Source organism: Equus przewalskii, chromosome 4 (genome assembly GCF_037783145.1).
Source record: "Equus przewalskii isolate Varuska chromosome 4, EquPr2, whole genome shotgun sequence".
NCBI classification, from domain to species: domain Eukaryota; kingdom Metazoa; phylum Chordata; class Mammalia; order Perissodactyla; family Equidae; genus Equus; species Equus przewalskii.
The window spans coordinates 65,939,312-65,954,568 of record NC_091834.1 but is presented as its reverse complement, the minus strand read 5'-3'; the positions used below and the strand labels follow the sequence as shown (position 1 = coordinate 65,954,568).

Here is a 15,257-nt window from a genome sequence, read left to right as displayed (position 1 = left end):
ATAAATACATTCTTATTTAACACAGCAAAGGAAAGGAAGCCACTGATTTTTGTTATTTTGCAGGTATTAAAGTAATTTGAAAAACAGTCTGCGTTCTTAAAGGTCCACCTAAGACCCAAGGAAGAAATGTAGCTGGTAATTACATTTAAAAGTAAATGTAACTGGTAATTACATTTAAAAGTTAACCCATCTTCCATTTTTCAGGTCTCTTATGAAGATGTGGATCGCTTAAAAGGATTGGCAGTAATTGAAAACATGAGGGTCCCTCACTTTCTGCAGGACCATGACCGATACATGGAACACTTAGAGAAGATCATGGAAGTGAATGAACTGACTGACAGGGAACTGAAAGATCTTATATATTAACTAGCATTCTTGCAAACATAGCTATGCTATACCTCTTATATATTACCCGTTAGGTGCAGTTAGCACAAGCAGATTTATAAAAGGAGAATGGCTGTTTACATGCGTTTTCTGAAGAATGATCTGCAGTATTCAGCTGAATTTTTAGCTTAAGTACAAACCTTAAAACTGTTTCCCTAAAATGTTTCTATAGCCTGCAAGGGAAAGTTACTCCAATTTTCATCTGACGAAAATAGATGAAATACTTTGAATGTTTTTGAAGAATCTTGGTCAAATTGAGTGATAAACTTCTGCCTAAGCACCAAGATCCACTCTGACTAGAGACTGAATTCCAATGTTGTTCACACTCCAAAGTTATATTTTATTTGATAAATAATGATAATTATTCTCCTTTGAAAAATCAGTTTTGTTATGCCTCCAATAAGTGAGCTATATCTAAGATTTCTTATTTCTCTTATATGTTAAGTAAAATATAAGTTAAAGGGAGGAGAAAAGCAATTTGAAAAGTTTTCATTAGTTCTTTGTTTTACACATTATTGTTTCATCTTATCAATTTATAGGAACTAAGTTAGAGAATTACCTCATTTTGTCCAGTTATTCTTTAACTAAACTCTGTTTTCATTTGCTGAAACATATTGTACTTCTTCAAAATTTTAACCAAGTTTTGGAGTCTTTTCCTCTCCATTCCTTTATATAAATGATAACTACAAGTTTCAAAGAGGTTGGCCTACATAGATTAAAATATCTAGGGAAGAGAGAAGCTACTCACCTTTAATTAAGTGGCACAGTGAACAAGGAACAAATAGACTGATCTAGTTTATGTGGGAGCTGGAGGTTGACTGGGTAGCATTTACAATAAACTTGACCCTGCTCTGAAAAATGGAATTTCTTGGCATTGCCATTTGATAAACTGGCCTTGTGATATTGGCTCAGTGTATTTTATCAAAATCTTTGATTTCATCAACCCAGTAATGACATTTGAATTTCAAAAATGAGAGTTCTGTTTTGCTACATTTCTCCTGCAAAAAACTTACTCACCTAGCTTTGTAATTTATCAATTTCAGTATATGCTTGGACATATATACTTGGGATCAAATAATTCTTTAAACAACTTATTTTAATGATCAGAAAGAATACTGATGTAAACACCACATTCAAAATAATTTCTACCCAAAGCTATCTAAGAGTTTATCTTTACCTCGATTCAGGCTTAAATATGGTGCTAACACTAGTAGATATATACTGCAAATCCTGGTCCACATTTATGCTAGGAAATGATTTTAGGAAATCTTTTGCAGGCTAGGTTTTGTGATTTTTCTCTTTCACATATCTAGAAGGGCTTGCCTCAAAGAAGAATGTTGCAGCAAGCAAGATGGACTCTAACTGGTGCCTGGCCGTTCTTGCAGAGCCATGCATCCTGCCTGTGACAGTAGCAGGCCAGGCCCTTTGAAGCATTGAAGGCACCCACACATGTGCCATGCTGGCTGGAGTGTGGCCTGCACATCTCTGTGCAGGCCTGGGGCGTAGTCCTCCAGCACTAACCGGATACCAGAAAACCACTCTTGACCCCGCAAGCATTATTTCTTTGTAGCAGAGTCATCCAGTTTCAGCTTTGTGTAGTGTTTTCTGATTTCATCTTCAAACTTATCAAAGGTGATTGTGAAAACAGTGTCTTATTAACTGAAATTGAAGTATAGGCAGAAATGGCAATATTTATGTCCTGTGATTTAAGCCCAAATGCTTATAAATTCATTTGTAGACAATAACACTGCTAATCGTACGTTATGGTTTAAATACAAAGGAAAATCACAGTGGCCTTAATTTCTTATTGTTAGGATTATTTGCATTGGTTCTAGTTCCTGAATTTTAAAATGGATAGATATTCTCTCTTTATCTGATTTGAAAAAGGAAATATTTCTTGCCTTACTGCTTTGGTATAAAGACAAAAAAGCATGAGCACTATTCTTAAGTCACATTGATTGTCTTTAAGATATTGTAAAACTTAGCAGTGAACCAAAAATAGTTTCAGATTAGCAGAAATGCTAAAGAGCTCTAAGCTTTAAAAGTTGGGGTTGAAGATTTAATTAATGTTTATTCTCTTTCCTGAAATAGCGTTAAAGTCAGTTTTGTTCCCTAAAATAAAAGCTTTAATAATTAGAAAATTATAAAAGCAGTACTTAGGAGAATAGTTAAGGATTGTATTAATTTTAATTATAATAGTTCTTTGCCATAGGCTATTGATGATTAGGATTTCATCAGTTTTATTCACTGTAATTCTAATATACAGTTGTATCAATTACAGATTCTGATAAACTGTTAGGTTTTCATAGCAGATGAGAGTCACAGTAAAATTGTCTGCAAACATAAATCCATAGTCTTCATTTCTGTATGTTTTCACCTTTTTAAAAGTATTTAAAGTTTGTATTGTTTGTTTTGTATATCTTTGGGTATTTTGTGTCTAGCCATAATAGAAATAAATAGCACTGAGGCTCTCAAGTGAAGTATGTGGATATATGTGCATGCAAACTTCTGTTTTTTGAAAATCTAATTATATTTTTATTGTGGTATTTCTGGCTTTTTATTGTGTGGTAATTATTGAAAGGATCTTCGATCATGTTTGTCTTCTAGTGTCCTTGTTTATAGAGAAATATTACATTTGTCACAGTCCAGCTTTCCTCTAATTAGTTCAGGTTATACTCTCATGGGGTGTAGGGAGAAGGGAAATGGAGAGAGGGATAAGTTTGTCTTAATTTACTACCCTGTTCATTGAGTAAACTTGTATGCAGCACCTATCGAGGAGCAGGATCTGTGCTGAGTGCCAGAGACCTCTGATGAGGAAGACAAGAACTCTTCACAGTCCACTGAGGAAGAGGGCACAGAATCAGGTTACAGCATGGCTGCTCCCATATCCAAAAAGTGCTACCAAAAGAACGTAAACTGTAGTAAGTGGGCCTGCTCATGTATTTGAAGCACAGAGAGAAAGATCACTTGCAAAGTGGTGAGTGTTCACAGTATTTTATTACTGCTATTTGCCAGGCTTGTTTTTGGAACCTGAGAAACTTTAGCCCAGGGGAAGGACCATGAATACGGCTGCTTGGGTCATCAGGGGCCTGGAGATCTCGCTCCCTTGGGACCTGGACCTCCCGCAGGTACCCAAAGGAGCCAATGCTTTATCCTTAAGCATCTTGGTCTTTGAATTCAAACCTTTACTGCATTTGTGAAAGCCTTGTCAGCTGGCTATGATCTATTTTTTTCACTCTGATTCCAATAGCTAAAGGAGTTAATGTCATATGAAATAATATGAAATAGCAGTGTTTGTCAGGTAGCTATGGAAGAACTTTAGGAAAACGTGGACTTTCAAGTACACAGAGGGAGGACCATGTGAAGAGGAAGCAAGATGGCAGCCATCTACAATCCAAGGAGAGAGGCCTGGTACAGATCCTTCCATTATATCCCTCAGGAGAAACCAAACCTGCCAACACCTTGATCTTGACCTTCTACCCTTCAGAATTAAAAGGAATTGCACCTAGGGAAAGAGGGAAAAGCAAAAACAGCAGTTTGACCACTGAGAAGAGACTACTGAAAATTCATTTCTTCTCAGCCATCCAGCTATCGTCACTAAAGACAACCAACTTCAGAAGTGATGTCAGCAACATGGCTAAATAAGATGTCCCTCATTTGTGCTTCCCCCCACCCCAACAACAACAACAATTTAGTGTCCATCCACAGACAGAAATGCCTTTGTGGGAGCTTTGGGGTCCAGCACCCTCCTCCAAGTGACCCAGGAGGAATTTTGCCCACCCATGCATTGGGTAAGAGGCATACAAGCTTAGGTTGGACCCTGTAGTGTTCCACAAACGAGCTCCAGCCCCTGTCAGCTGTAGCCTGGAACCCCCTGGAAAACACTGTCTTAGACAATCACCCATGAACAAGAGAGCCTTTAAGGAAGTCTAGGTCCAGTGGAGAAGTTCAGCACACCGTTGGAGCAAGAAAGTATTGAGTTTAGACACATTGAAGAGGAACTGTTTGACTTTACCCTCATCACCCCTCCCCCAAGGCAGCTCATCTCTGGGCCGAAAGAGAGGTTCTCAGCTTGTGATTTCTCCTCTGGGGGAAAGTGAGAGTGAGTGAGTGAAGCCCAGCTTCACCAGCTGTTCAGGATGCTGCCAAAGAGGCCTATTTCTCTCTAGGCCTATCTAGAGTACTGAATCATGAGCTGCATGACAAGGGGGCAGGAAGAGTCTGGGAGAGCAGCAGATAGACTCTTGGAGGGCATTAAAGGAACACAGAGCCTACGAACTGCATCACAGTCTCCATTAAGAAGCTGGCCCGTGAGCCATTGGGGACGCCTTACCCATGCATCTCCCTGACCCTGACTGGCCCACAGAAGCCCCAGTGCTCCATGTGCCTCATCCACACACCCTCTCACCCAGAGGCTGGTTCCCTGTGTGTGTTCCCTACAGCATCGAGAACAAGCTTTGGCTGATGGCTAGGGAGCACAAGCAAAGTGCCAGCCCAAATCTGTGGGCCAGGAGAGAACACAAACTTAAGCTTTAGCTCCACCCTTTGGAAAGCAAAAGGAGAGCTGTCAGCACCCAGCCTTGTGCATTGCAGAATTAAGAGAAGGCATACAAGCTTAAGAATTCTGCCACAAGAGGAAGCAAGAAGTGTGGAGCAGGCATATCCATAGATGGTCTGAGAAAACCTCAGAATCTCTAGCAGGGCTGACCAAAGGTATTTCTCTTCCAAGGTCAGTAAAGACTGGAGGAGGTGACTGCTTCTTCAGATACAAAGACAACAATGCAAAACTTCAAGGAACATGAGTCAAGGAAACATGACAGCACCAAAGGGTTACAATAATCTTCCAGTAACTGATCCCAAAGACATGGAGATCTGTGATTTACCCAATAAAGAATTCAAAGTAGCCATTTAAGGAAGCTCAGTGAGCTACAAGAATACACAGAGACAATGCAACGAAATCAGAAAAATAATACATGAACAAAATAAGCAGTTTAACAAAGAGATAGAAATCATTAAAAAGGACCAAACAGATTCTGGAGTAGAAGAATGCAATGAATGAAATGACAAATACAATAGCATCAACAGCAGACATCAGAATGGATTAAGCAGAAGAAAGAATCTGTGAATTAGAAGATAGGAGCTTTGAAATTATCCAGTCATAGGAGAAAAAAGAATGAAAAAGAGTTATGAAAGCCTACATGATCTATGGGATACCATCAAAAGAAACAAATTGCAAATTATTGGAGTCCCAGAAGGAGAAGAGAAGGAGAAGGGAGTAGAAAGGTTATTTAAGAAATAATGGCTTAGAGCTTCCCAAATATGAAGAGAAATTTGGATATCCAAGTTCATGAAGTTCAAAGGTCACCAAACAAACTCAAAGAGATCTTCTCCAAGACACAGTATAATAAAACTATCAAAAATCCAAGACAGAGAATCTCAAAAGCAGCAAGAGAAAAGCTGGTAACGTACAAGGGAACCCCCATACTGTTACCAGCAGATTTCTCAGCAGAAACGTCACGAGCCAGGAGAGAATGGGATGATATGTTTAAAGAGCTGAAGGAAAAAAACTGCCAAGCAAGAATACTCTGTCTGGCAAAGTTGTCCCTCAGAAATGGAGAGACAGATAAAGACTTTCCCAGATAAACAAAGGCTGAGGGAGTTCATCACCACTAGATCTGCCTTACAGGAAATGTATCCAATCAGCGATCCCAAAAGGATATTTTTGATAAGTTGATTCTAGAGCTTTGTTAGAAAACATGAAAACGTTAAGAGCATATATCCTTTGACCCAACAATTTCACATCAGAAATTTATATATATATATATGTGCAAAGATATATGTTCAAGGATCTTCACTGCAACATTGTAGCAAGAATAAAGTAGAAACAACATTAAAATTCATTAACAAGGAACCAGTTACAAGATATATATTAAAACTATATAGCCTCTTTAAAAATTAAGTAGACCTATGAGTATTGATGCTACATCAATACTTCATCATTGTAGATTCTACATCATTTTAAACAATCTCCAAGATCTATTGTTAAGTGAAAAATATGTTGCAAGACAGTGTTTATAGTCTATTTATTTTGTTGTTTTTTTCTAAGAGAGATGGTAAGCGTATGTGCACATACACACATACTTGTATAGTCGCAGAATCTCTCTGGTAGGCTACACAAGAGACTGGTAAGAATGGTGACATCTGAAAGACTAAGGGTCAGGAATGAGAAAGAGACTCATTTTTACTGCATACTCTTTTGTATTATTTGAAGTTTTTCTACCATATACACGTATTCAAAATAAATTTTTCTTGCCTTTTTGAGGCCATGTTTAGTGTACTTAGTATGAGTGTTAGCAGAATCCTAGGTTTGCCCTTAATCATTGTATTTTCAAAATTTTAAAACTTCATATTGAAAAATGAAATTAAAAAGTAAACAGTGAAGTCTCCTTCCCACCCGTGACTGCTGTTCATACAGTTTTCCCCGCCGAAGATAACTACTATTTTCAGCTGCTTATATGTATAACTTACGATTTACACATACACAAGCAAATACAAATATACATTCTTCTCCTCATCCTCCATGTTTTTTTTACAATGATAGATTACTATTACGTAAACAATTCTGCACATGTTGCTATTTCCCTCTAGTAACATACCTTAGAACCAAAATCACAAGCCACAAAAGAAAAAATAGACTGGACATCTTTAAAATTAAATACTCTTGTGCTTTCAAAGGATACCATCAAGAAAATGAAGAGACAACCCACAGAAAAATGGGAGAAAATCTTTGCAAATCATATATCTGATAAGGGAATTGTATCTGGAATTACAGTTTAGTTTAAAAAAAAGTACTGAAAGGAGTTCTTCCAGCTGAAATGAAAGGATAGTAATTAGTAACACATTCGTAAAGGTAAGTATATAGCCAAATTCAGAATACTCCAATATTGTAATATGGTGGTGTGTTAATCACATAATCTAGTATAAAGGTTAAAGGGTATTTTAACATTTCTAACATTTTTTATTTTATGTATTTATATATTTTTTTGAGGAAGATTAGCCCTGAGCTAATATCTACTGCCAGTCCTCCTCTTTTTGCTGAGGAAGACTGGCCCTGAGCTAACATCCATGCCCATCTTCCTCTGCTTTATATGTGAGACACCTGCCACAGCATGGCTTGAGAAGTGGTGCAGAGGTCTGCACCCAGGATCTGAACTGGTAAACCCCAGGCCACTGAAGCAGACCGTGCAAACTTAACCGCTGGGCCACTGGGCCGGCCCAGGGCGAGAGTATTAAAAATAACTACAGCTACAATTATTTGTTGATGAATACACAATATAAAAAGAGGTAAATTGTGACATCAGTTTTTCCCCATTGAGTATGATGTTGGTTGTGGGTTTGTCATATATGGCCTTTATCATGTTGAAGTGCTTTCCTTCTATATCCATGTTATTGAGAGTTTTTATCATGAGTGGATCTTGGATCTTTTCAAATGCTTTCTCTGCATCTATGGAGATTATCATGTGGTTTTGTTCCTCATTTTGTTAATGTGCTGTATCACCTTGATTGATTTGCAGATGTTGAACCATCCTTGTGTCCCTGGTATGAATCCCACTTGATCATGGTGTATGATCTTTTTAATGTATTGCTGTATTCGGTTTGCCAATATTTCGTTCAGGATTTTGGCATCTATGTTCATCAGTGATATTGGCCTGTAATTTTCCTTCTTTGTGTTGTCCTTCTCTGGCTTTGGTATCAGGGTGATGTTGGCCTCATAGAATGTGTTAGGAATATTTCCCTCTTCCTCGATTTTTTGGAATAGTTTGAGAAAAATGGGTAATAAATCTTCTTTGAATGTTTGGTAGAATTCTCCTGAGAAGCCGTCTGGTCCTGGACTTTTATTTTTGGGGAGGTTTTTGATAACTGTTTCAATCTCTTTACTTGTGATTGGTCTATTCAGATTCCCTATTTCTTCTTGATTCAGTCTTGGGAAGTTGTAAGAGTCTAAGAATTTATCTATTTCTTCTAGATCGTCCAGTTTGCTGGCATATAGTTTTTCATAATATTCTCATAATCTTTTGTGTTTCTGTGGTATCTGTTGTAATTTATCCTCTTTCATTTATAATTTTATTTATTTGAGCCTTCTCTCTTTTTCTACCAAAGATTTGAAGAAGAATTAATGCCACTCCTTCTCAAACTCTTCCAAAAAGTTGAAGAGGAGGGACACTCCCAAACTCATTCTAGGAGGCCAGCATTACTCTGATATGAAAACCAGACACAGACACTGCTAGAAGAGAAAACTACGAGCCAATATCCCTGATTAATATAGATGCAAAAATTCTCAACAAAATATTAGCAAACCTAATGCATCAGAATATTAAAAGGATTATACACCATGACCAAGTGGCATTAATCCCTGGGATGCAAGACTGGTTCAACATACACAAATCAATAAATGTAAGACACCACATTAATAGAGTGTGGTGTGTCTCCTTAGCCAAGGAGATCTATATACTTAAAAGTACAAGACTTTTATGACAGAAATTGAAGATGAAACAAATAAATGGAAAGATAACCCGTGTTCATGAATCAGAAGAATTAATATTATTAAAATGTCCATCCTACCCAAGGCCATCTATAGATTCAATACAATCCCTACCAAAATTCCCATGGCATTTTTTACAGAAATAGAAAAGAAATCCTAAAATTTGTTTAGAACCACAAAAGATCCTGAATAGCCAAAGCAATCCTGAGAAAACAAAAAAGCTGGAGGCATCATGCTTTCTGATTTCAAACTATACCACAAAGCTATGATAAAACGGTATGGTACTGGCATAAAAATAGATACATAGGGGACAGCCCAGTGGCATAGCGGTTAAGTGCACACGTTCTGCTTTGGCAGCCCCGGGTTTGCCAGTTTGGATCCCGGGTGCAGACATGGCACCATTTGGCAAGCCATGCTGTGGTAGGCATCCCACATATAAAGTAGAGGAAGATGGGCACAGATGTTAGCTCAGGGCCAGTCTTCCTAAAGAAAAAAAAAAAAAATAGACACATAGACCAATGGAACAAAATTGAGAGCCCAGAATACCCAATGGGGAAAGGATAGTTTCTTCAATAAATGGTGTTGGGAAAACTGGATATTCACATGCAGAAGAATGAAATTGGACTCCTGTCTTACACCACTCACAAAAATTAACTTGAAAATGGATTAAAGACAAACAAGACTTGAAACCATAAAACTCATAGAAGAAAACGTAGTGGAAAAGCTCCTTGACACTGGTCTTGGCAATAATTTTTTGGATATGACACCAAAAGTATGAGTAACAAGAGCAAAAATAACTAAGTGGGACTGTATCAAACTAAAAAGCTTCTGCACAGCAGAAGAATCAACAAAATGGAAAGGCAACTTATGGAATGGGAAAAAATATTTGAAATCTTACATCTGATAAGGGGTTAATATCCAAAATATATGAGGAACTCATACAACTTGATAGCAAAAAATGAAACAATCTGATTTAAAAATGGGCAGAAGAACTAAATAGACATTTTTCCAAAGAAGACACAAATCACCAACATAGACATTTAAAGATGCCCCACATCCCTAATCATCAGGGAAACGGAAATCAAAGCCACAACGAGATATCACCTCTAACCTGTTAGAATGGTTATTATCAACAAGACAAGGGATAACAAGTGTTGGTGAGGATGTGGAGAAAAGGGACCCCTTGAACACTGTTGGTGGGAATCTAAATCGATACAGCAAGTATGGAAAACAATATGGAGATTCCTCAAAAACTAAAAATAGAACTACCATATGATCCAGCAATCCCTGGATATATAGTCAAAGGAAATGAAAACAGGATCTCAAATTGCTATCTGCGCTCCTGTGTTCACTGCAGCAGCATTCACAATAGCCAAGATGTGGAAACAACCTAAGTGTCGGTCAAAAGATGTGTGGATCAAGATGTGGTATACGTATACACACACAAGGGACCTTATTCAGCCACGAGAAAGAAGGACAGCATTATGCTAAATGAAATAAGTCAGAAAAACAAATACTGTATATCACTTTATGTGGAATCTAAAAGAGCTGATCTCATAGAAACAGAGTAGAATGATGGTTGCCAGAGGCTAGGTGGGGAGATGGGGAGAAGTTGGTCAAAGGGTACAAACTTCCAGTTGTTACTGGAACACCTAATGTGCAGCATGGTGATTATAGTTAACAATACTGCATTATATACTTGGAAGTTGCTAGAAGCGTAGATCTTTTAAGTATTCTCACCACAAAAAGGAAATGGTAATTATGCAAGGCAATGGAGGTGTTAACTAATCTTACTGTGGTAATCATTTCATAATATGTAAGTGTATCAAATCATCATGTTGTACACCTTAAACAATGTTATATGTGAATCATATCTCAATAAAGCTGGCGGAAAGCGAGGCAACCAACTTCAATAGTTGTGTGTGTGTGTGTGTGTGTTTGTGTCCTTCCAAAGATATTTTGTGCATGTACAATCAAATATGTAAAAATTCTCTGCTTTATTTTTAGCACAAATGGCAGATTACTACACATATTTTTCTGTATTGTGATTTTTCTATTTAATATATCTTGGAGATTATTCTATGATATGAACTCTGTAAATGAAGTTATGAGGGCTTTAAAAAAATAGGTGGAATTTCAGTGGGTGATAATTTCAAGAGATTGTAGAGCTTTGGAGATTTTTTTTTTTCCATCATGGGGATGAGATAAACCTGAGAAAGTCCCAACACTATGTATATCAAAGTTCTTAAGAGTGGCAAGTTTGTGATGACCTACGGTGTAAATATCTCAAATTTAGATAAATCTAAACTAGATACTTGGTTTTCTTGCCTTTTTGAAATAATCTCTATCATATTTACAGCACTTTCCTAGTCAATTACTTTATTATCTCCAAGGAAATTAAATAGCTTGGATCTTATGGGTAAACTGGCCTTCCTGGATTTAGGAAGACTTTTTTGTGTTGAAAGACCTAATTCTCTTTCTGGTGAGTTATTTGAGCACCAGCAAGAGTTCTCCAGTGACTTTCTGAGTGCCACTCCACAACTGTCCACTAGAGGGACCACAGGCTCTTCTTTTTACCTCTCTCTCAGCTCTTCTCCCTGATTTCAGTATTTTATTTTAGGCTGTAGGCCCTCTGCATGACTAATCATGCTGGTTGACCCCTGGAGCTAACCCCAAACCTACACTCTAATTTTAAGCAAACCTAACTCTTCTCTTAAAGATATGTGTGTCACCTTAAAGAGCTCAAGAGAAGGGGTTACTGAAGTCTCCTGCAGGCCTGTTCCAAAATCTGCTTCCTCTTCTGTCCAATTTAAATCTCTTGCTGACGTTTGTCATAAAATTCCTTGAGATGAGTTGGGCTGAAAAGCAATTGTCATACTCTGTATATATATATACAGAGTATACTATATGCTAAAGTGTATTATATACTATTTACAGTCTTGAGAGAGATCTTCAATAACATTTTAATGTGTCTGTCTGAAACACGCAATATCCACTTGAGATGTGAGCAATTTGAAATTCAGATGCTATTTTATCTTACCACAGCTTCCTAACGTAATTACCTAAGACACTTCTCAGTAAAACCAGTGTTTTCCTTTTAGAGAAATGAGAGAAAAGGGGATATTGGGGAAAGACACCAAATCCTCTCACAAGAGATTTCTCAGCTCAACAGCTAACAATGGCCCACACACTGAGGTCCCCATTGTTTCTGAATCACCAACAAGGCTAGGGAATTTGGGATTTCTAATCTCAAGTCCCACCTTGCTTTGATACACAACAGCTCTGTGGCGTCTTCAAGTCTTCTGTCCCAGACCCGAGATACCCAGTAACAATGCAGCCTTCAGACCCTTTAAGCTTCTGGGCTGTCCTCAAATGAAATACTGGAAGTCACACAGAGGTCTGTCTCCCTCTCACCCCACAGCCCCAGGTAAACAGGTCTCCAGGGATTCCCCAGGGCCTTTGGGCAAACATCTGAGGTGTTTAGGGGTTAGATATGTGACTAGATTTGTCAGAGACAATTCAAGGCTTTGAGAACAGGAACATACTGTGTGCAGAGGATGAGAATTGGGGCCCTTGCCTCCAGGTCCATCTGGAAGCTGCCTGTGAAGGCTCGTGGGTCTGACCCTCCCATGCTTTCTCTGCGCCTAGTTGGCCTCAGCACCAAAATGACTCAGTCTGACTTCTGCTTGCTAGCAGGCCCATGAGACTCCTCTGCGAGATAAACATGAAAAAATCGGACTTCTAGAAAGTTCTCTGATAATTTGGACCTGGATAAGTAAATGATGAAAGATGATGTTCAGGGAAATTCAGAAGAAAAGTTCAAAAACATTCCTGGAGCCCCAGTTGCTTACCAGTTCTATAAGTAGTGAGGATTTACTCAACCTCAGTCTTCGAAAACTGGTCGTGTGTTTGGTAATTAATGAAAAGATCTGCTGTCAGCTCCATTGGGACAGCAAGCCGAGGCCTCAGACTCTTAATAGACAGCCACAGGACCAGTGTTTCTCCTGCTGTTTGTCAGCCTTTATCCTTCACTTGTTCAGCTCCCTGCATAGACCCCGGGAGTGACTGTCCCTGCCAAAGGAATCCTTCACGTAGTCACTGAAAGCCACACTAAAGTTCTGATAAACTACCACATTTCCTCTTCCTGGTTTCGTCACCCCCGCCTCTGTGTAGCATTATTTATAGTAGATTTCAGCCACATTGCTAGGCACTCTGTCTTAACAAAGTCCCCTCCACATCGGTGTTTCTCAACGTGTGAATCTCGTAGATCAGCTGGGCCATAGGCCAGACTGACTCAGCTTTCCACCCTCAGACTCTGGTTAGGACTGAGGAACGTGCGTGCCAGGAAGCTGTGAGGGCAGCTTTTCCACGCACCACAGTGGGAGGCCCACTGCCGCGGAGAGAAAGTCTCTTTGTCTGATAGCTCAGCCAGATAGAACACTTTGGGGCAGGAAGGAAACTGAAGGCGGGGAAATGTGGTTCTCAGTTTGCCCACCAGTGCCCAGCAAATCTGTGGCACAGCTGGGCCTTGTCTTGGCATTTCCTGACTCCTTGTCGTTGGGCTTTTAGAGTCGGTGAACTCGGGGGATTTTTATAGCCCAGAAAATTCATAGGATCCCTCAAAGCATAGGACAGGGATGGTGCCCCGTTGGCTGAGAGGTAAAGCCATCTCTGGAATCTCTGTGTAAAAATGCCACTTCAGGACATTGTAGAACTCAGAACAAAGAAACTACCGCAGGATACACAGCGAGCCTGGCCCGGGGGCGGGACACCCTCCTCCAGGTGCAAACTCAGGCTCCATCCAAAGTGCGGGTTCTAACGCAATCACACAATGCCAGCCAACTGCACTCACCCACCCTCACAGTAAACCCGAGTCCTTAATGCTCCCCACCCCCAACAGCAACCATTTAATTAAATAATCCTTCATAATGGAATCCAGCAGGGCGCTTAGACCAGTCCATCTTCCCTCACTATTGATTGGAGCTCCGCTTGCGAAACAGACACTATGAGGCTCCCCAGAACCAAAAGCACCAAGTGAAGCCTGCCCGATGTGGTTGGACGCCCAAACTCAGGAGAACACAGCCGGTGGGAGGTCTCTTCTGAGGCCTTTTCTCTCTCCTCTTCCCCTCTCCCTCCTGGTCAGGCCGCCAGGAACCACCTCCACACAAGGACAGAGCTCTCCAGGGACAAAGCAACATCCTCTTTTCCTGCTGCTCTCTGTAGCAGGCCTTTGAACTTCACTGCTCTATGGACCCGAATTTTCCATGTCACCAAGCCCAGCCTGACCACCCAGACACCCAGATCAGAGAAAAAGAGAGCGTGGCTGCTCCAGCCCCACCTCCTCAAGGGGAGAAGGGATGACCTGGAGATACTCTGAGAAGCAAGAGCCAGAGGCCCTGGTACCCCAGACAACACCTCACCTTTGCCTTTGAAGCTTGTCCTTGCTGCTCCAGGCTGCACCTGCGCCCCTGGCCTGCAGTGGCTAGGGGGCCTGGCCAGCCCTGGCTCTCTGCCATCTGCTTTCCTCCTTCTGTGTGCTGTTGGGGCAAGACCGACTCCCAGGTCAGCCTCAGCTACTCAGCCTCCCAAGCAGTGTCCAGAAAGCAGGAAGCTACAGCAAATGCTCCCTGGCCTGTCCCTTTTGCATTAGCTCCGCCTGCCTTTGTCAAGGCCACTTGTTTTCCACTGCCCTCCTTATCTGCTTGACATGTCCCAGGCCAATCGCACTCCTTTATCGCAGTAAATCCTGAGTCCTTAATGCTCCCCACCCCCTAACAATCATCATTTAATTAAATAATTTATCATAATGGAAGTCAGCGGGGCACTTAGGCGAGTCCATCTTCCATCACTGACTGTTGATTGGAGCTCCACTGGCTAAGCAGACACCATTAAGCACCTCCAGAACCAAAAGTGCCCCATGAAAGTCAGGGTCATCACTCCACCCCCACTGGTGGCCTCTTTTATGCCCAGCCAACTCCTTCCAGTAAGGGTCCTCCTGCCTCTGCTTTCAGGCCCTAGGCCTGGTTTTCAGTGGTGGTTTCCTTTCCCTGCCCCACTCTCAGTCAGGCCCTGGCATCTGAACTCATGTCCATCTTTATGGTATTGGTTCACACAAAGGGGCCTCCCCGTGCTTGGCTGGGGGCTGTCACTGTATCTTTGCCACCACTGGCCATTGCTCAGCTCTGTGTAACAGCCAGGATTCAATGGCATATCACCCTCATCTCCGCTGGGATGCCACATTGCCATTTCTCAATGCCATCCTGCCTGGCCACCTTATCACTGATGCCTAGAGATGTGGTCTGGGAACTCCCCAAACCCTGCCATTCCCCCC

At 40.5% G+C, this 15,257-nt stretch overlaps 2 protein-coding genes across 24 annotated transcripts in view; one reads left to right on the top strand and one right to left on the bottom strand.

Annotated features, from left to right (window-relative positions):
• Positions 1-10,839, top strand: part of MATCAP2 (microtubule associated tyrosine carboxypeptidase 2) — a 69,306-nt gene extending 58,467 nt beyond the window's left edge. For 9 of the 12 annotated variants that reach the window (XM_070616255.1, XM_008536068.2, XM_070616262.1 and 6 more), the window contains one exon: positions 205-2,930. In XM_070616255.1, coding sequence (XP_070472356.1) covers positions 205-366 — 162 coding nt within the window. In that variant the 3' untranslated portion in view covers positions 367-2,930. Of the gene's footprint in view, positions 1-204; positions 2,931-8,544 lie in introns of those variants that run through there. The other 3 variants (XM_070616256.1, XM_070616258.1, XM_070616257.1) reach the window with 2 other exon arrangements.
• ANLN (anillin, actin binding protein) overlaps positions 1-14,569 on the bottom strand; it is a 132,555-nt gene extending 117,986 nt beyond the window's left edge. For 7 of the 12 annotated variants that reach the window (XM_008535991.2, XM_008536006.2, XM_008535999.2 and 4 more), the window contains exon 1: positions 14,347-14,569. In XM_008535991.2, the coding sequence (XP_008534213.1) occupies positions 14,347-14,442 (96 nt within the window). In that variant the 5' untranslated portion in view covers positions 14,443-14,569. The remainder of the gene's footprint in view (positions 1-14,346) is intronic. The other 5 variants (XM_070616240.1, XM_070616242.1, XM_070616244.1 and 2 more) reach the window with 1 other exon arrangement.
• Positions 14,570-15,257: the final 688 nt, after the last annotated feature.